General features: G+C 41.0%; 1 protein-coding gene across 6 annotated transcripts in view; it reads left to right on the top strand.

Moving 5' to 3' along the window:
• The window catches only part of TNS3 (tensin 3), a 343,736-nt gene extending 324,018 nt beyond the window's left edge, over positions 1–19,718 (top strand). For all 6 annotated transcript variants that reach the window (XM_048839218.2, XM_048839219.2, XM_048839220.2 and 3 more), the window contains 7 exons: positions 1,962–2,057; positions 4,464–4,541; positions 6,951–7,028; positions 12,291–12,459; positions 13,996–14,064; positions 14,184–14,210; positions 15,845–19,718. In XM_048839218.2, the coding sequence (XP_048695175.2) occupies positions 1,962–2,057; positions 4,464–4,541; positions 6,951–7,028; positions 12,291–12,459; positions 13,996–14,064; positions 14,184–14,210; positions 15,845–15,989 (662 nt within the window). In that variant the 3' untranslated portion in view covers positions 15,990–19,718. The remainder of the gene's footprint in view (positions 1–1,961; positions 2,058–4,463; positions 4,542–6,950; positions 7,029–12,290; positions 12,460–13,995; positions 14,065–14,183; positions 14,211–15,844) is intronic.
• The last annotated feature ends 292 nt before the right edge of the window (positions 19,719–20,010 follow it).

A 20,010-nucleotide genomic window follows, 5' to 3' on the forward strand; every position in this document is an offset into this window, starting at 1 on the left:
GGAGTTTCCCTCCAATTTACACTACTTTATATTTATCGACATTGAACTCCATTTACCATCATGTTCCCTGTTCACCTAGCTTGTTTAGGTTTCTCCAGAGTTCCTCAAAGTCCTCTCCAATCCTGACTTACCTAAATAACCTTGTGTCGTCTGAAAACTCACTCCTCCTCCCTTCCTAGATCTTTAATAAATATGTGAAACAATACAAGACTTAGTACAGAACCTTGAGGCACCCCCTGCTGTTAACCTTTTGCCTTGAGGAAAATTTACCATTTATTCCTCTTCTTTGTTTTCTATCACATAACAACAGCTTAACAGCCATATTGGTCTTGTCTGTGCTAGACAGTGAAGCTCCACTGGTGATCGCAAAACTGAGAACTCTAATGAAGGCTGGCTGTGGGTATTTTAACCGCCATGTTGTCTAACTTGAGCCTGAGAAGGCCGACATACATGGTAGTTCAAGTACCAGTGGCCACTGGCAACCTGTCTACCCTAGCTAAGTTGCTAACACTGGTTGAGCTGCACCAATGGTAGCAACTGTGGGAAACTTTAAAAAGCCTACTGTAGACAGAACCAATGGGTCTGTCTCCTGCTCTTACGTAAACTGAGTAAATCATGCTGTAAAAAGCAGGGAGATGGCCAGCAACTTCTGTACCACTTGCTCTAAGTTTCCCAGCCAGTCTGATTCCCACCAGACCTTCCCAGAGAGCAGAAATTTGTCTCCCCTGCATCACCTTTTCTTTTGGCATCGTGGCATCAGAAGGCATCCCAATTTTCTCTTGTAAGCAGTCCTTCAAGGGCCAACTTAGCAAATTTTGGCTTGTGTAGTGTTTCTGCTATAGAAACCAGTTTACTCATTTATGCTGGCTTGAACATCATCAATGAAATGTGGTCACCAGATGTCATGTGTCTCCTGGTCTGTGACTGATAAGATCAGAGACAAGGGGAATATCTGTAATCTTTTCGCTGATCTGTTATTGAGTTCATCTGTTATTGGGCCACTTTGCCCCATCACCATACAATGAGTGACCCTTTTGTTGCCGATGGGTGGCGCCAAATTTATATGTTCACTACTGCCAACCCCAAGCTTTGAAAAGTCATGAATCATGCCCCAAAATCATGAGTCTGGCTTAAAATTAATGAGATGTTTTAAGGGTAACTCTTGGGTCTTTTTAATTTGCCTTCAGGATTTTTAGTATTTCGGTTATGCTCAAGTTACAGTTTCAAGCTTTTCTCTGCAACCGTGATAGAAACTTCCCTTTTCTAAATGAAAGCCAAGAATCTCATCTAATCTTTTCCCTATGAAGTGGGGTATTAATTAAAATATCAACTATCATGAGATTCATGATAAAATCATTAGAGTTGGCGCACTGTAAATCTTTTACTGTAATATTTTAAACTGAGTACAGACCAGGACTACTACTAGTTTTATATCTATGTCAACGGGGTGTGTGTGTATGTTTTTGTTTTTCTCATTTTAACCCGGTTGCCAGCTCTTGTCATTAGTGAGTACATCAGAATTTCTGACCTTGTTTCTTCCATATTTCCTTTTCGTAGCTGCCATTGATTTTTTTGTCTTGACTTGATTGCCAACCCCACCTATTTCTTCCCTTACTTTCAGGAGAAAAAGAAACAACCAGCTGTTTTCCTTGACCTACTGGTTCCTATAAAATGTTGGGACACATCCTGGAGGTTTTGGACATTGGTACCCATCTAGGTGTCAACCAGAGGCAGAATTGTTGCAGGCTGGGAGTGATTATCTGTCGATAACATGCTATACAGTGCCTGTTTCATTGCGGATGGTGACACAGCAGTAGAATAGCTAGTGCACGGTCTGAATGCTATGTATAGAGCATTCACTTGTTCTAAGGAAGGCAGCTATCATAAACACTTCCTAATTTGTGACCCCCGTCTCTTATTCACTGGCTTACTTCATGTGTTTGTTTTCTTTTTTTCTACAGTGGGGGATTTGTCAAATGAGCTTGTCAGGCATTTTCTGATTGAATGCACCCATAAGGGAGTGCGGTTGAAAGGATGCCCAAACGAGCCATATTTTGGTAAGTGCTGTACATCAGCAGGACATGAAAAATGAGGATATTTTGCATACAGCCAGACTGCTTCATAACGTAGAATGGAACATGAGAGGAAATGTCACACAAAGATTGTGAGATGGTTTCTGCAGGAACCTATTTTAGTATTGTCATGATAATGGCCTTCTATATCAATCTATATGACCACATGGAAAAAAAGCACATTGTAGTAGAGGACATTCCAACTAGAGCATTGTAATGTGATGGAAGCACATCGCTTCTTGTTAGATTGCCCTAACAGGAATAGATGTACTAATTGCAGCTTCTCTTTGAAGTAAAGATGACCCCAAAGCAAACCAAAAAAAAGGCGGGGGGGGGGGGGATTTAAACTTTGTCAGTTTGAGATGGGAGGTATTTCAAACCTGAGGTTTTAGTTCAGTCCTGCCTCTAACTAGAAGCATGTATCCAAGGTACTTGTATGGCCCACTGCCATAATATCTGAGCACCTCACAATCATTTAATTAATTTATCCTCACAACACCCCAATGAGATAGGTAAGTCCTGTCACCTCCATTTTAAAGATGGGGAACTGAGGCACAGAAAGACTAGTTTCTTTTTGACTTGCCATAGGACTTTGGTCCAATGTTCCCTCTAATTTTTTCCATCCATGTGCAGAATGAACTTTGTTATGAGCACCAATATCGAGGAGATGTGCGCCACCAGTAGAAACAAAAAACCTAGATATAATATATATTTTTTAAAAGTTACCATAGGGATAATTACTCCAGCCAGGATAAGTTAGGCATTTTAGAACTCACTGCTCAAATAATTAAATTTAAGCACAACAGAGAAATCAAATTATGAAATGCATAGACCAAAATACTAAAATAACAGCACTCTGAAAAAATAAAATTACAGAGAGTATATGTGCATTGCAAGAAGTAGCAAGAAGTAACAACAGTAACACAAGTATGTGTTGGGAGATGTGTGTGAAAGAGCCAGAGTGTGTGTGAGAGAAACAGAGTATGTGTGTGTGTGTGTGTGTGTGTGAGAGAGAGAGAAAGAGAAAGAGACACAGGCACAGAGTGTGTATATGCTGGCTACTGGGGAAGTGTATGAGAGACCATGTGCTGTCTCTTCAAGCACAGCGGCACTCACCAGTCTGAAGGCTCGTTCAGACCGCAGCAGCCGCTAGCAGCTCCGTCTAACTCCCGAGTCCTATAGCTCCTCCCCAAGTAGCCAGGTCAGGCACTACACTGATGATTTGGGGCCTGAATTGGGAGGAATCTTCCCTGCCTGAGCTGTGGAGTGGCGACATGTCTGTATAGCTATTTCACAGACTACTCTTGCTGCCCTTACAAGGTACTATCCATAATGGGGATACTTCACAATGGGGATCCTCATGCCCATCTCCAAGTTCACCTGTGATGCCACCCCCCTTCTGCATCCAGCCATTCCCTGCCCTCCAGCAGCTACAAAGGACCCCTCTATGGCCATGCTCATTAGGGCTCAGATCTCTGAATTGTTGAGCAGCATCAACTCCCAGTGACATCAACAAGAAAGGAAGGTGCTCAGCAATTGTAAGATTGGGCCCTGGGCTCTGATTTTACAGCAGTTGTTGGTAGTCTATAGAAAATAATTTAAAATAAATCCATCTATAATTTTCTCCAGAACTGAAATATTGTTGGGTTATTCATGTTTTTCAGTGACTGGAATGAAAGGCACTAATAGACTGGCCAATCACCCCTCCAAATATAGAGTGTAAAATGTGCATTGACATTTTAAAGAGAACAGAGGGTCCAGATCCCTTAGGTGGAACTGAAAATCTCAGCCTTGCTATATAGTTACAGCAAATGGTGTCTCACGGCACTAATTAGAAGGAGACATGATTTAATGTGGGATATCATACAGATGGCCTCACCTGGGGAGGTGGTGAATTCATCTAGCTGTTCTTTTTTCCATTAAAACACAAACCAACTCGACTGCCTGGTGGTTAGAGCAGGGAACCAGAAGTTAGGACACTTTGAGTTATTTTCCCAGCTTTTCCACAGCCTCACAGCATGACATTGGACAGATTGCTTAGCTTGTCTGTTCTTACTGCCTCTTATGGGTGTTGAGACTTAATATGTTAATATTCGTAAAGCACATTATCATTGTCATCTTTCTCTTTAAAGTAAATTATTTAATCAGATGAAGGGGGGGAGGGAACTGCAGTTCATGTAAAAGGAGTTAGACGCAATAAATTATGAGAAGATGGATCTTTTAAAAATTACCAAAAAGGTAGTTGTTAAAGTGCCTTAGGAGCCAAGGGGGAAAAATGTTTTTAAGGGTTTTCTTGAGCCTGTAAATTATTGAAAAGCAAACATACCTCGTAAGCATTCTATTTGTGCACAAAAAGTAATCTTGCCTGTCTTGTTGTTCTTTTAACCACAGGGAGTTTGACAGCTTTGGTGTATCAACATTCCATTACTCCTCTGGCATTACCCTGCAAACTACTCATCCCAGACAGAGGTATGCTAGTCAAAATACAAAATAAAAGTGATACGCAACCAGGGATCCACTTCAAAATACCTATATCTGAAGGCAGGTGAACATGTCAGGGTAAAGTTCTGAACAAGAAAGCGTAGGAAAGAATGTCAGACAGTTGCCAAGCAGCTTTTGTCCAAGCTGCAGTTCGGAATTGATTAGTACTGTGCAGGGCCGGCTCTAAGATTTTTGCCGCCCCAAGCAAAAAAAATTTTTGGCCGCCCCCACTTTTTTTCCGTGCCTCCCCACCCTCGGCTCTGCCCCTTCCCCAAATCCCCGGCCCCGCCTCCTTCCCCGGGCGTGCCGCATTTCCTCCTCCCCGCCATTGCTTCCTGTGGCTCCCCCCGGCACAACTCCCCGCCCTAGCTCACCTCCGCTCCGCCTGCTCCCCTAACACGCTGCTGCTCCGCTTCTCCCCCCTCCCTCTCAGGTGAGGGAGAGGCGGTGCATTCAGGGGAGGAGGCCGAGCAAGGGTGAGGGGGGAGCGCAGGAAGTAACGGGGGGGGGCGCTGGGTGGGTTTGAGGAACCGCTCCCCCCCAGCTTGCCTCCGCTCCACCACCGCCGCCACCTCCCCGGAGCGCGCGGCCACCCGGCTTCTCCTCCCTCCCTCCCTCCCTCCCAGGCTTCCTGCACGTGCAGCAAGCCTGGGAGGGAGCGGGGAGAAGCGGAGCAGTGGCGGTGCGCTCAGGGGATGACGCGGAGCTGGGGCGACGAGGGCACATTTCTAGGGCCGGCGCCGGAATGCCGCCCCTAGAAATGTGCCACCCCAAGCACCTGCTTGTTTTTCTGGTGCCTAGAGCTGGCCCTGGTACTGTGATGCCCCAGTAATAAACATATATAACTCATGGTGATTAGCACTGCAATCCAATATTTAAAAAAAAAATTATTTTGCAGATTTGACATCACACCCAGGTATAGTTAGATTCAACTAGTCTTTACTCAAGCACAGGTAGCAAGAGTCCTCTAAGGGGGAAAAGTAGAATTTTAAAAAAGCAGATACCCCTAGGGTGTGGTTGAGGAAAAGAAACAGCAGTTTATGCAGGTCTAAATATTGCAATAAATAAATATTAAAGAGCACATAGAGTATGGGACTATAATTCTATTTTGGGTTGTGGTGACTCCATAAATTTCTCTAGCACCATCAACAAAAAAGCTTCTGTGTATTTTTGGCCCATAATTCAGTTGTCTGTTTATTCTCCCCTATAAAGCAAACACCAGATGTATTACTGAAATGTTAAACATTCTTGCGGTTTTCCATTGAACTCTTAAACTTTTCTGCTCCTAAAGGCTGTATGTCTGTGTACTCTAACATAGCATTCGAAATATGTAAATCCATGAAATATCTTAATGAAGCCATTTAAGCAGAATAACATACTGTGGAAGAATGTGGATCAGAGATCTGTCTTTAGATAGCTAGATAGAAAAATCACTGTGATGGGTGCGCTCACGCCACCTTTCCTTATCAGATAAAATTGGAAGTTCATTTGGTTCTAACAGAAAGTTTACGGTTGAAACATTTGTCTTTTTGCCCTAGACGAGCCTACTGCAGTGAAATGAATGTATCTAGTCTGATACAATCAAGCCTTTTAATGTAGAGATGGAGTTAAAGCATGAACTGTCTTTTGTCTCTTATTCTGGTCCTGATTCATACAGCACTAAACATGTACTTAACTGTAAGCTTGTGAGCGGTCCGATGGTAAGCAGTGAATCTGGGCCTCTGTTTTTCTTGATCATACTGAAAGAGAAACTATGTCATACCCAAATATAGCCCCATATATAGGTTCTGTACAGCCTTTTATAAAACTGAAAAATCAAAATGTGTCTGAGGGTTTTTTTAAAAAATGCTAGCAGAAAGATTCTAAAACAAACCTTCCAGTGCTGTGTTTACAGCCTACAAATTGTACCATTTGCTTGTGCCATGAGTACTTGCAAATACAGATTCAGAAGCCGAGGCAAAAAAGATGAAATTGACCAGATCAATTTCACTGATCAAATTTCAGCGTGTTCTGCTAAAGCGGTGAATATAAATTATAGCTCCTCAAATTAATCTTAAAATTATGAGAGGATTTTTTGTAACCTGAGTGAGGAAATAGGTTAATTTAAAAAGCATTTCGACATGATGATGTCTCTTTCAGCAGTAATACATAATTATCTGTGATTAGCACGAAACCACAGGGTTATTAAGTGTTCTGCTATTAGCACCCCCATAAATTGTGCAGCGCGTGTATAATCACACACCCTGGGTGGAATTGTGCCACTGCAGGGATTTTTTAATGTTTCTGGTGAAGAGTCGTCCGGTCATAATTTCAAGACCTCGACTCCTAGTTGACTTTCTGGATTGACCTCGCAATCCAAGTTGCAATAGAAATGTGTGTGGTGGTTCATATTTGCAGATCCCTTGGAGGAGATCGCAGAAACAGCTCCACAGACTGCTGCAAACTCAGCAGCAGAGCTCCTAAAGCAGGGTGCAGGTTAGTACATTTCTCTTCCGTTTGATGACATTACAGTTGTTTCCAAATGTACACTACAAGCAGGGGGCGGTGGGGAGGGGTGGTGAAAAATAGGCGGCTGAGGGTGAAAAAAGGAATTGGGTACATTTAAAATGCCACTGAGAAGTATGTAATGTACCGGATCTGTGCATGTGAGGGAGGGTGCAATGTTGCCCTCTAGAGCCTGGCCCACTGAGTGAAGGACGTGCTATTACTGCCAGCGAAATGATGGAAATCTGAGTTGAAGGACGAGGTTTCTAGTTATATCTCATGTGTGCGTGTGTGTGTGTGACTGTCTGCAGTATGGAGATTTATAAAATTAGTAGCCAAACCTACAAATGCTCATTCTTCACCTGAAACGATATGATGCGAAGAAATGAAGTATCTGATTCCTTGGTCATCCTGTTTTATTGTTAAGGGCCCTTATTCTTCGCTGTGATTCAGCAGCTCCCTGCCACTCAAGCAAAATAAAACCACCTCTTAGGGTCAGCTTAGGGGACAGAGAGGATTCCTTAGCATGCGGCAGTCCCTGGATGCACAGAGTTGCCATAGTGACTCACTGCACTACCCCACACACTCAGCCTCAAGTGCAGTGGCCATGCCTTGGGGAAAGGAACCAGATCACTCCTACATCTCAGTGATCCCTGGCTGCTAGAATGGCCTTCAGGCTGCTCTAAGTTATACCACAGGATCAGACTGGCATCTGGTGGCCCAACGATCAAGGGAGGCAGTGCTATATTTGCCACCTCCTCCCTGACCTGCATCAGTCGAAGAAGCCACAGACCAAAAGATCTTGACCAAGTGTTTTTTAGTCTTCAGTTGTCAGAGTGCTGTACAGTTGCTCTGATACATTATTGAGCATTCGGCAAAGGGCAGGGCTATTCCAAGCAGCTATCTGTTTTGTTTTGACTTTTTAAAAGTGCAGTGGCACTTCAAATGATATAGTTGAGCAGGAATGTGTGGCTGAGGCAATGGTCAGCCTTGGCTAGGCTATGCTGGAAGCAAGCACATTGGCATTTCTGTTTGCCATTACCACTGCAGCGGGTGTGGTGGCCACTAGACTTGGAGCCAAGGAGGAGGAATTTAAGAGGGAAAAGTTCTATAGATAGACTCAGCATAATAGGCACACATTTCCTCTTGAGATCTAGCTGGGTTCTCATTATCCAGGACATGTAACCTTCCTAGGGAAAAAGAAATAATAGCTTGTTTTTTTTATTCATCTGGGGACTAGTTGTTAGGCAGCTCCATCTGGGGAATGTCACATCAAAGATAATTTGACTGAATGGAAATTTAATAACCATCTTGGCATATCTAATTTTGAAACAGGGGCTTAGGACTTGAATAGGGAAGTTGGAAGGGACATGATGTTTTTGCCCTACCACTTGGAGTGTCTTGTTCCAGAGTTGGTAGCCTGTGACATTTCACATTGACTTTGTTTAGTTCAAACATTTTTCTCTCCTGTCGCACAAACATTCTCAATATGGAGTTCAGCACGAAAGCCCAGACTCTAAACAGATACCCAAGCAACCGAGCTTTTATTTAAACAACTATGGTTTGATTAAAGCAGATGCAATCCCCAACTGCTGCCCTAACCCAAACAAGGTTTGGGTTAATCATTTCTTCAGCTAAATGAGAAGAACGGTGCCGTCTGTTACCCAGGACAGAATCTAAGTGCCAAATCTTTTGCTTCTCAAATAGTTTTGAGGCTTCCATCATGTGTTTGCTGTATCTCATTGTCTCCGCTGGGAGGCAGGCCCTGTGGTAGTGCAGATCTGAGAAATGGGAACCCCCAAAAGTCTGGAGGTCTGGAATCTATAGAAGCCACTTACAGAGATCTCTGGCTTTCCCCATGGGCAGCTCCTTACTCCATTAGCCTCCAGCCTTCCCCTGTGCTTGGTAGCACTCTCTCGTGCTCTGCATGTTTCCCAATTTACATGCATTTTCCTTCCAATGTATATTAAGGCCATTGTGGGAATGTCCAGTCCAAATGGCACCGAATGACCATACCGGGAGTAGCATAAATTACAATAAAGTTGAAGAACGTGCCGTATTGAGTAGCTTGCTTCCCCAGCTCAAATAGATGTGACTCCAAAGGAGCAGCTATAGAATGTAGAGAGGACAACTGCATTGTAGGGAAAATGCTATCACATAGCCAACTGTTTTTTCAGCTTGCTCCCAACGCAGTTGCTAAGGGATTACTGCTGTTGATTCCCCTTTGTCCCACATATCAGATAAGAGCACATATTATGCACCAAAATTAGGGATTCCTTCCAGTCTGTTCCCACAAAAAGCTGTATTAATCATAAGGCTACACCACTATCTTTCATTTGACATTCCTTTTGGTGCTTCCCAAAATGTCTAGGAAGTGGATGATATATTATTTATTCTGTCTAGAGAAAGGACAGACTCTAGAGAAAGGCAGTAAAATCCCATTGGAGACCTATCCGCAGCAAAAAAGTGAGCTGTTTGGTTTAGGAACAAAAGCATATGAGGCTGTTGGCACCAATGGAATGTCTGCTGCAAAAGAAAGGGAATCTCTCCATGCGAACATCACAAGTGATTAGAAATGTGACCGTGAATCCAGGCTAGTTTCCTGTGAGGAAAAGCTCTCGATTGCAAAACTATAGATTTGAACCAAACATGTAGAATAATTATGTGAAAGATAGCGTCTTTGTAACTTGGAGTGGTATTTAGAATTCTGGACAGATAAATTACAGCAAAGAATTCATTAATTAATGCTCCTTCAAACTCTCCCTCCCTCATTTCCCTGAAATTTGTCTTTCAATGAAATAAATTATCATTAATTCAAACAAAGGTGATTGAGGCTAACACAGCAATATGTTTTATGATTTTTTTCATTTGTGATAAGGAAATTTTTGGTTTCTGGCTGTCTGAAGTTCAACCAAGTAGAATTTAAATGCAGATAATTGGCTCACATCACTGTATTTTCTCAGCCTTTTCATCTTTTAACTTGGAATGTCCACCTTTGAGCCAAATTCTTCATTGACTTACATCCCAAGTTAAAGTGAGTGGGTTGAAAATATGCAGAAAACTTGCTTGATAGTCCTGCTGGAATCACAAGCTTGTTCAGTCTATATAAAAACAGTTTGTAGTTTGAAAGAGCCATGTTTTTCAGTGGAAAGTATGGAGAAGACTTTGCCTGAATTACAGGACAGTAGTATGAAAAGAGAAATTGTTAGACATAATTTGTTTTTTTTTTTCTCTCCTAATCATTTGGTATGGTATGACGTTTGAATTTTCAGTACTGGTTAATACATACTACTCAACACATGTTAACTAACTTTAAATTCTAACATGGACAGCTGCACGTTTGTGTCAGGACACACATTTTGTTAGTATTTGTGTGAAACCAGTGATGATTGCACTGAAGAGTAGGACTAAACATGCTTTACGGTTCCAGAAAGGTTCTTACTTGGTTGTAAGAAATTATTCTGGATTATCTAATCCTTTGTCTCTTAGGTCCCAATTCAGCAAGGTACTTAAGCTTGTGCCTAGTTATAAGCATGTGTATACAGTAGAATCTCAGAGTTACGACCATAAGGATGGCCATATTGGGTCAGACCAAAGGTCCATCTAGCCCAGTATTCTGTCTTCTACAGTGGCCAATGCCAGGTGCCCCAGAGGAAATGAAAAGAGCAGGAAATCATCAAGTGATCCATCCTTTGTCACCCATTCCCAGTTTCTGGCAAACAGAGGCTAGGGACACCAGTCCTGCCCATTCTGGCTAATACCCATTAATGGAGCTATCCTCCATGAATGTATCTCGTTCTTGTTTGACCCCTGTTATAATCTTGGCCTTTACAACATCAGAGTTACGAATTGATCAGTCAACCACACACCTCATTTGGGACCAGAAGTACATAATCAGGTAGCTGGGGAAGGGGCAGAGAGCAAGCACAGTATAGTACTGTGCTAAATTTAAACTATTAAAAAATATAGGGAAAGTTTAAAAAAAGATTTGACAAGATAAGGGAACTCTGTGCTTGTTTCATTTAAATTAAGATGGTTAAAAGCAGCATTTTTCTTCTGCATAATAAAGTTTCAAAGATGTGTTACGTCAATGTTCAACTGTAAACTTTTGAAAGAACAACCATGACATTTTTTTCAGTTACAAACATTTCAGAGTTATGGAAAACCTCCATTCCCAAGGCATTCGTAATTCTGAAGTTGTACTGTAGTTCTCTTATGTAGCTTGCTGAATCAGGGCTTGAATGCCGATTGCCATTTTTATACAAGAGGTCAGGTATCATGTACACTGAGATATTGCACGATGAACTGTAGAGCAATTATTGAAAGATGTCTAATTCTATGAACTACTGATCATACAGAAACACTGAAACTAATCGCAATAGACTGAAACGCTGTGGGATGGTAGATTAGAATTGTACCTATGGTTTCATAGAATTACAGATATCGCTTTAGGACTCAAGTTGGTTTCCCAAAATTTGTCACGCCCTAAGTAGAGCCCATTTTTTTAAAGTTCGACCCAAAAGATTTGAAATAATTATTTTTATTTTTCTTAAAGTTGCTTTGAACTGAAACGATAACACCCACAAAAACCCCTCGGAAAGTAAAGAGAAGTAGAATTACACAACAATTGTCATTTTTTTGTGGAGAGAAGACATTCTTGTTGTTTTGCCAGACAAGTGAATAGTTTCATTTGTGTGCAATTTAAACACTGTTTGAAAGTCTGAACGCCTGTGAACTGATCCTACAAACATGTGGATCCTGGAGTTTCTGTGTTATCTGCAGTCACTGAATTTGAAGGCCAAGGTACTCTGTTCTTCCTCCCACAGCCGAATGGTTGCAGTGATCATTCCCAGGAGTGCCATCTCTTAATGCTGTGCTTTGTGTTTTATCAATTTGTATTCATGATTTGGATTTCAGAAGTACCTAAAGGCTCCAGTGAGGGATCAGGGCCCCATTGGACTAGATATTCTAAATTAAGCAAACTGTCTCTAAACGTAAGCAAAAAGATTGGCAGCCTCTCCCCCCAAAAAATTACAATCTTGTGTTAAGGCACAACCACGGGACAAGACAAAACAGAAGGGGAAGATGACAATGGGACACTGGAACAAGAACATCTTATTAGTTAGTAATAGTTCTTCACCACCGGCCTGACTGTTGGCAAAGGTGGAAAATTGTGAAACAAAAAGAATCAAACAGGACTCAACTAAGCAAAACCAAACCTAGCTCTTGAATCCTATCCTCTGTTCTTTACAGCATGCAATGTTTGGTATCTGAACTCTGTGGAAATGGAGTCCCTCACAGGCTATCAGGCAGTGCAGAAAGCCCTGAGCATAACACTGATGCAAGATCCGCCTCCCATCTCTACTGTTGTCCATTTCAAGGTGTCTGCTCAGGGGATCACACTGACAGATAATCAAAGAAAGTAAGTGAAGTGGGGTTTTTGGCTCTGGCCAGACACTTGCTGTTAGACAGCAAGTGTGAAAAATCAGGACAGGGGTGGGGAGTAGTAGGTGCCTATATAAGATAAAGCCTCAAATATCGGGACTATCCATATAAAATTAGGACTTCTGGTCACCCTAAATGCTGTACACTGATAAAACTGCTGTAGAGTTGCTCTTTCTAATCCCTTTCTACAGTCTCCATATGGCTCATATAGTAATAACACAGTTTCTTTGATCTAAATAAGTAGAGAATCAGGCCCCACATCAGATTGGGCTTGATGTGGTACTGAGCTATTAACACTTCATCCAAATGGCACCTTCCACATCCTGATGTTCTGTAGGTGGAATTTAGTGATCTCATATAACATTTTCTAACAGAGCACAGGGTAATTCCAGTGCCCTGGCCAGCACTCCCCACCTATCCTGCTCACTGAATCAGACTGTAATGTCCTATGTACACTATTGCAGAGCAGTGTTGGCTTAAGTGGACACTGCACCCCCATCTGTATTCAAGATATTGCTTTGGTGTGCTTAGTGCATGGAAACTGTTGTATTAAAAATTATGTTCACTTGCTGAATACTACTAGGGTAGCTACACAGGGGGGGAAGATTGTTCAAAATTACAGGCCAAACTCAGACCCACTGATTTCAAAGGAGCTGCAGTCATTTGTACTAAGTCTGAATTTGGAAGGCCAAACCATAAGCCACAATTTTCAAATGTGAGTTGGTAACTTTAGATACCTAACATAGCCTGATTTTCAGAGGTGCTGTGTTCTCGCATTTCCTGTTCAAGTCACCTCTGTTTAGGTATCCAACCTCAGACACACAGGTTTGAGAATTCTGGCACCAAGTTGAACACTGAAAGGGAGTTTTCTGGCCTGTCCCTCATGGGCCATTATCTTTATATTATTATTCTAAGCTACTGGGAAAACAAGCATGGGTTTATTCTTTTGGTTGTGGTGGGATACTTCCTTGTCTCTTAACCTGTCGCCTGGCAGAGGATTGATTTCTGCTAATATGTAGAAGCCATAAAGGAAAGAATAAGCTACTAAACTTAAAAATATGTGGTTATTAAATTCCATCCTTATGTTACTGATCCTTTTATTACTGAGACATTTAAATAAGGCAGTGGTTGCACAGTGGTATGCTTCCTAAATAGAACCATAACCATGAGCCTTATTTCTGCACTGAGGGTTCAATCTTCCAAGCTGCTACCTTCAACTGCTATACCATGCATGTTGACGGCATTCAACAGCACTCAGTACCTGGAAGGATTAACGCTTAAGTTTGACTCTTGTGTAACATATGCTGACATATTTTCCAAAGCCCTCAACACCCAGCAACTCCTATTGTGACAGAGTCCTGGGTGCTGAACACTTTTGAAAATCTGGCTACTTATTTTGGTATCTAAATGGGAGCTGAGCTTTTGGCAATCTGGACCAGGGAGTTTAGTCTATTTCTTGAATCCTTTTAGAGTCATAAAGTTGTTTAAAACTCCTTTTATTCTCTTCTATCAGACTCTTTTTCCGAAGACATTATCCAGTCAACACTGTTATCTTCTGTGCTTTGGATCCACAGGACAGAAAGTAAGGACAATGAATGCTGTTTCTAATAGATGTTGTTGATGATGTTGACCTACAACAAACTAATGTTTTTTTCCTTTGTATTTCCCACCTCTTGCTACTCCCTTCCTTCATGCAACAAGATGGATGAAAGAGGGACCTTCAGCAAAGTAAGTTGATAGTGGTCCTAGTCTGTGTATTTATGTGGTCATATTGTATCGCAACTAAGAACAGCATTTTAACCTAGGAAAGTACTTCAGACTTGATGATGTGCTTTAAGTTTTCTCTTAAGTTCCCAGACCCTACTTTAATCCTTAACCAAATATATTTAAAGAGTTGCACTGCTGGAGACCTAAAGCATAAAACACATTAAAGTGGAAATAATATACCCAGTATTGGATAGGGTATTGTGTTGAGGGAGAGTAGCTCCAAAAGTTTCTTGCTTCCTCCTTTGAGTAGTTTAGGGAATTTTAAGTTTAAAATAATTGCTACAGGAAATTTGAGGCCATGCTAATGTTATTATGTCATAACAATTATGCCCCCATTTAACTGCTTTCCCTGCTCCACACATACACACACACTCTCACACACTTTATCTGTTGTGCTGAAAATATTGAAGTGCCATTACCTGCAGTTTCACCTTATAGTAGACAGTCTTGTTGGTACCAACTTTTCTTTTTTGATTTAGCATTTGCAGAAATGGGATATTTTTGGAACTCCCACAGCATATGGAAAAGGGACCCAGTGTCTTTCTCTCTATATTCTCTTTCACTTCTCCCTTACATAAATAGTGCAATAGATATTAAAAATGCTGCTTGGGGAGGGATTAGATAGTTCGGAGGCTTGGTAATGGGATACAAATAGAACCTTGCATCTATACGGTGCCAGTCTGAATCTGGCCCAGGCTGGATTGACTGAAGTTGTTAACTCTTTGTTGGTTAATGTGGAATGAGTTAAATGGTCCAGTCCAGTTCCGAGGGAATAAGGACCCACATAGTAAAAAACACTGCCACAATGGTACCTTTTTGTTGGCAGATCAGTAAGGCCAAGAACTAAAGTATCTGGGGATAGAAATTGCCTAGAGATGGATCCTTTCTAGTTGTGAGTTGAAGCATTTTGGATGGACGTTATAGGGAAACTTTCATTCATCTTATTCTGTCTGAGAGGACTATAATTTCTAGGATCATTTTAAAAAAGTCACTCGCCTTGGGTATTGGATGGACTTCAGCATTAGACACCTTAGTTTTTATGGTGTCTTCTAAATTAAGAGCTTTCTTATTAGTTATAAAAGTGGAAGGAAGGGGTAGGGGGAGCAGCTATTGAGGGGTGGAAGGGGTGCCTAAGTCCATTCTACTGTGCTCATTGACTTCAGTTGTGTTCTAGGTGCTCAGCACCTCTGCAATTCAGGACCTAGTTGTGTCACGCCAGAACATGTTACACAAAATTAGCATACGCGTTTTAAATAGTAAGTCTAAGTGAGTTGTCCAGAGTTTTAGAGTGAGTCAGTGACAGAGCCAGGAATAGAAACATGGTCATTTGATTTCTCTCTCCCCTGACCTCTCCCCCGCCCAGTCTTGTGCTCTACCTACTGCTGAACCACATGGTCTCCAGTAACAGCAATCAAAGTCAGATGTTGCTAACTCTCTAAACTGGTGTGACAAAAGTAGGTGCAATTACTGGAACTCTGCAGCAAAGTACTTTCTTTTTCAAAAAGTAATGTTTGGTGGAAGAAAGTAAACCTTTTGCTTTTTTGAAATAAGATGCCTTCTGTTCTGTAACATGTTTTTGTTTTTGCCTCCTGCAGAGTGTTCGGATTTGTTGCAAGGAAGCAAGGCAGCGCCACGGATAACGTGTGCCACCTGTTTGCAGAGCACGATCCAGAGCAACCTGCCAGTGCCATTGTGAACTTTGTATCAAAGGTCATGATTGGTTCCCAGAAGAAAATCTGAAGCTTTCCTAGCCTTTGGTTCAGAGCTCTTCACTGACTGGGGGAAGGCAGCGTGGGAGAAAAAGCGTTCTTGGGAGTTTGCAGCTACATTATCCAAACCTAACCATTCCCAAGAAGGAAAGCAGAGGATGTTCCATCTGCATAACGTTACAAAGAGTGTGATCCTTTCTTTGAAGATGCCTCTGACCTATCAAAGCATTGTATTTTTACATCAAAGGGCAAAATTGTGAGTGAATGCAGTTGGATGCACCAAAACCCGCATAATCCATGTCTGAATTAAACAGAGAAGAAAGGCTTTATAGTGCAGGTTTTTAATTATATTTTCACGCACCATTTTCCATCTTGTATCAGAAAAGGAAGAATTTGCCAACTCATTAGATCATGCCTTTTTTTTTTTTTTTTTTTTTTCCTGTAGGAAAATTTATTAGAACCACAAGCATTCTCTTAGACACTTGCCACAGTTGCATCAGTGGTAGCTATAGGCCTGGCAAACCGATGCTCTTAAGAGAGTGGTGGTTTGTGAGGGACCATTTGCTCTTCCCTTCATCTTTATATGATAATGTTGGGAGTTGACTGAGAAGGGGGAAGATGTATGTTAGGGAAAGGTTAGTGCAGGTTGATTTCTTTTAAAAATGGTGCAGAGACATGGATTTTCCAGGGACATTACTCCATGTTTAGTATAAAGAAGGCTGAGTTTATTTAGCTTGTATAATTTTAAATGGGAGAGGGATAACCAAAAAGAGTCGTGTGGAGAAAGCTTGATGTATTCTGTTAATGGTATTTTTGTTATTATTTTTATATGAAGAGTTAAGCAGGAAAGATGCTGTATTTTAATAATCACAGGATAAAAATGAGGGAAAAGCAAAGAAGAAAATGATTTTATATAATTTATATTTTTGCCTCTGCCAGATTATTTATAGTAGACGTCAAATCTTGATATATTATATGAGTGTTCTTATAGTAAAGCCATTCATGATCTTTGCCTTCTTAGTTTTATTTTGCATAAGTATAGTATGTCGCATGTGCCTTACTATAGGGTAGAGTTTCACATTTAGACTCTTGTTTTACGGTATTAAACCACTTCCTAGCTCATGTGTCTCTGAAATAATGCTTTGACTATGAAATCGGTCCTCCCTCCTCATAGTTTCTTACATACATAGGTTCTTTTTGACAGATTTTTTTTTTAATGAAAGGTGGGGTTTCGTTTTTTTGTTTTTCAATTTGTATGGATTAGTGTTAAATTTTATAGATGAATTTTTAAAATAATTTCTTGAGTCAAGAAATCCAAAAGGGAAAAGAATATTTTTTGTTACTCTTATCCGTGTCCAAGACAATCTGTCACACGTGTCCTTCATATGTCCGAGTAAGCCAACGTAGTGGCATCTGTATTTTATAAAACTAAATGTTATAAATGCTATAGTTAGTTTTATAACAAAAATATATATACTATAAAGTAGGGTAGGTGACTTGTAGTAATTTTCTGTGAGAGCGGAGGGCCCATTTGAAGTCTATTGCAAAATTCCCATTCACCCAAAGGGAACAGGATCAGGGCCAGAAACAGGAATTGGAAGTTACAGACAACTGAAATTCCCAATTGTTTGACATGCCAAACACTTCTGTTCCTTCGGTTTGAGGGCCAAATCTACACATCAGTGACCTGATGTATACAGGTGCAGGGTTCTGTGCACACAGTCACAAGAGACAGTGGGCTGAGTGGTAACTATCCCCACTCTGAGACTTAAATTGCTTCAGTCTCTTTTTACCGGACAATAGTTAGGAGGGATAGGAAAAATTATAGAGTTGGCTTAAATAAGAACTTCCCACCTATCCTGATCCAAAAACCATTCGCACACAAACACACACACACACAAGTTTCAGAGTAGCAGCCGTGTTAGTCTGTATTTGCAAAAAGAAAAGGAGTACTAGTGGCACCTTAGAGACTAACCAATTTATCGGAGCATAAGCTTTCGTGAGCTACAGCTCACTTCATCGGATGCATGCAGTGGAAAATACAGTGGGGAGATTTATATACACAGAGAACATGAAACAATGGGTGTTCCCATACACACTGTAACCAGAGTGATCACTTAAGGTGAGCTATTGCCAGCAGGAGAGCGGGGGGGGGCAAAAAACCTTTTGTAGTGATTATCAAGGTCCTAACACAAGTTGTTCTAACTTTTATAAACAGACTCCTTTTTTAGAATTAGAAGAACCACAGGCACCTTATGCAGGGGCCAAGGACAAAGTTTGTTACCAAATTATTTGTATAACCATGAATTCAGTGTAAATAATTGTGTCCTTTTGTATGGGGGCTTGGGGCAAGATTACAAATTAATGTATTTGGACCAGGAAGTGGCTTACATTAGTAACAGTGGGCATTGTATGTATATAGAAAGGTTAGGCAGTTCAAAGTAAAGCTACCATTGAAGCAACAATGGCAAGTGCCTCTGATTTGTACCAAATATTTTCATTCTTCCATCAAACAGGTTAATTAATCAAACAATGGTTTTGTACCATCTAAAAAGAATGCAGTGTGATTCTTTATTTGGTAACGTTGATCCCTTTCAAAAACATTGGGACCAGTGGGCCAAGTAGGAATTCTGGTGGGTTCCATTAGAATAAACAAATTGGTCTCTGTTGGTTAATGTTGGTCTCTTTTGGTTTCATTTGGAGGACCCACATCCTCAGGAACCAGAAGGCTGATAGATCCATTACTCGGTTCTGAAACCTAGCTGGCCAGTTGGAACTTATTGAATATTCTCAACTGAAATTTCTTCTGCATTCCAGCTGGAGATTCTTCTCTCGGGACATCAGTGGAGTCACACCTGCACTCAGTCTAACCCATCGTGTGAATTATGGCTCTCGGATTCTGTGTGAGATAAGTTAGGTTTGCGTGTCCCCATAAAAGCTGGTGTCAGCCACTGTGCAGCCTTTGGCCCCATTCCGCTAAGGATGGAAAGTTTGATTTCCAATAGACAGGCTTTGCTACTGTGGGCCTTATTCTGCATTCCTTGTGAATTCTAAAAACCTATTGAATTTGGTGGGCTTTTAGGAGCACTAGGAATTCCGGTCTGGGCTCTTCAAGGTGCTTACTTGGGGACTTAGGTTGCACTGAGTAATGGGTAGGAGGAAATTGCCATAGTTACTAAGAGACGCTTTCTTATGTGTGTTCCTTTTTATGGTATATTACATGCTTTGTTTTCATATGGAATATATTTAAAAACACAAAGCAAAATAGTACAGTAAATATAACTGTGTAGTATATACATAAACACATTCATACAACTTTGGTTCATGGTAAATACATGACTAAATAGTATAGCACTTTCCTTCTAAGGATTTTGATAGATGTGTATATGCAGTCTCATAAGTAATGCCAGCAAAGTTGCCTCGTGTATTTAACCACGCTCCTATTAACCTGCTTGTTAAATGTACTACTATAATCTTACAGTGTTAAACTACAAAAATGCTGAAAGCCATGTTTTTAAAGGTTTTTAATTAAATGGTTCCCATGTATCCAAAAGTATCCTTAAAATTTTAATGTTTCCTTCTCTGCCTTACCTATTAGTGAACATTTTTGCCTTTTTCTTGAAACTGTAAAAAACAAAACAAACAAAAAGTCTCCAGTATGTAAATGAATGTTCTATAAATTCTTTGTATAGTCATTTTCTCTGCTTTTTAAATATCACCTCTATTCAGATGATAATAAAATTATAAATTTGAAATCTCACAGCACAGTGTGAAAATGGTCCGTTTTGAAGTGATTGAATAACCTTCCCCAGACGACAGGCTTCGTGCTGCTCCCTCTGACTAGCGGCATTTTGAGCCAAGGTTTTGTGTCCTCTGTCATAATAACCCCCAATCAAGGCTGTCACTATGACATAGGACCTGTGCCGCAGAGAATTGTAGCCTAACTGAGACGATCGTTCACCCGCCTCACGCAGCGGAATATGACTTTCAAACCATTCAGCTGGCCCAGTGCTGCATCTACTGAAATCAGTGGGAGTTCTGCCATTTACTTC

The sequence above is a fragment of the Caretta caretta genome, chromosome 2 (genome assembly GCF_965140235.1).
Source record: "Caretta caretta isolate rCarCar2 chromosome 2, rCarCar1.hap1, whole genome shotgun sequence".
Lineage (NCBI taxonomy): Eukaryota > Metazoa > Chordata > Testudines > Cheloniidae > Caretta > Caretta caretta.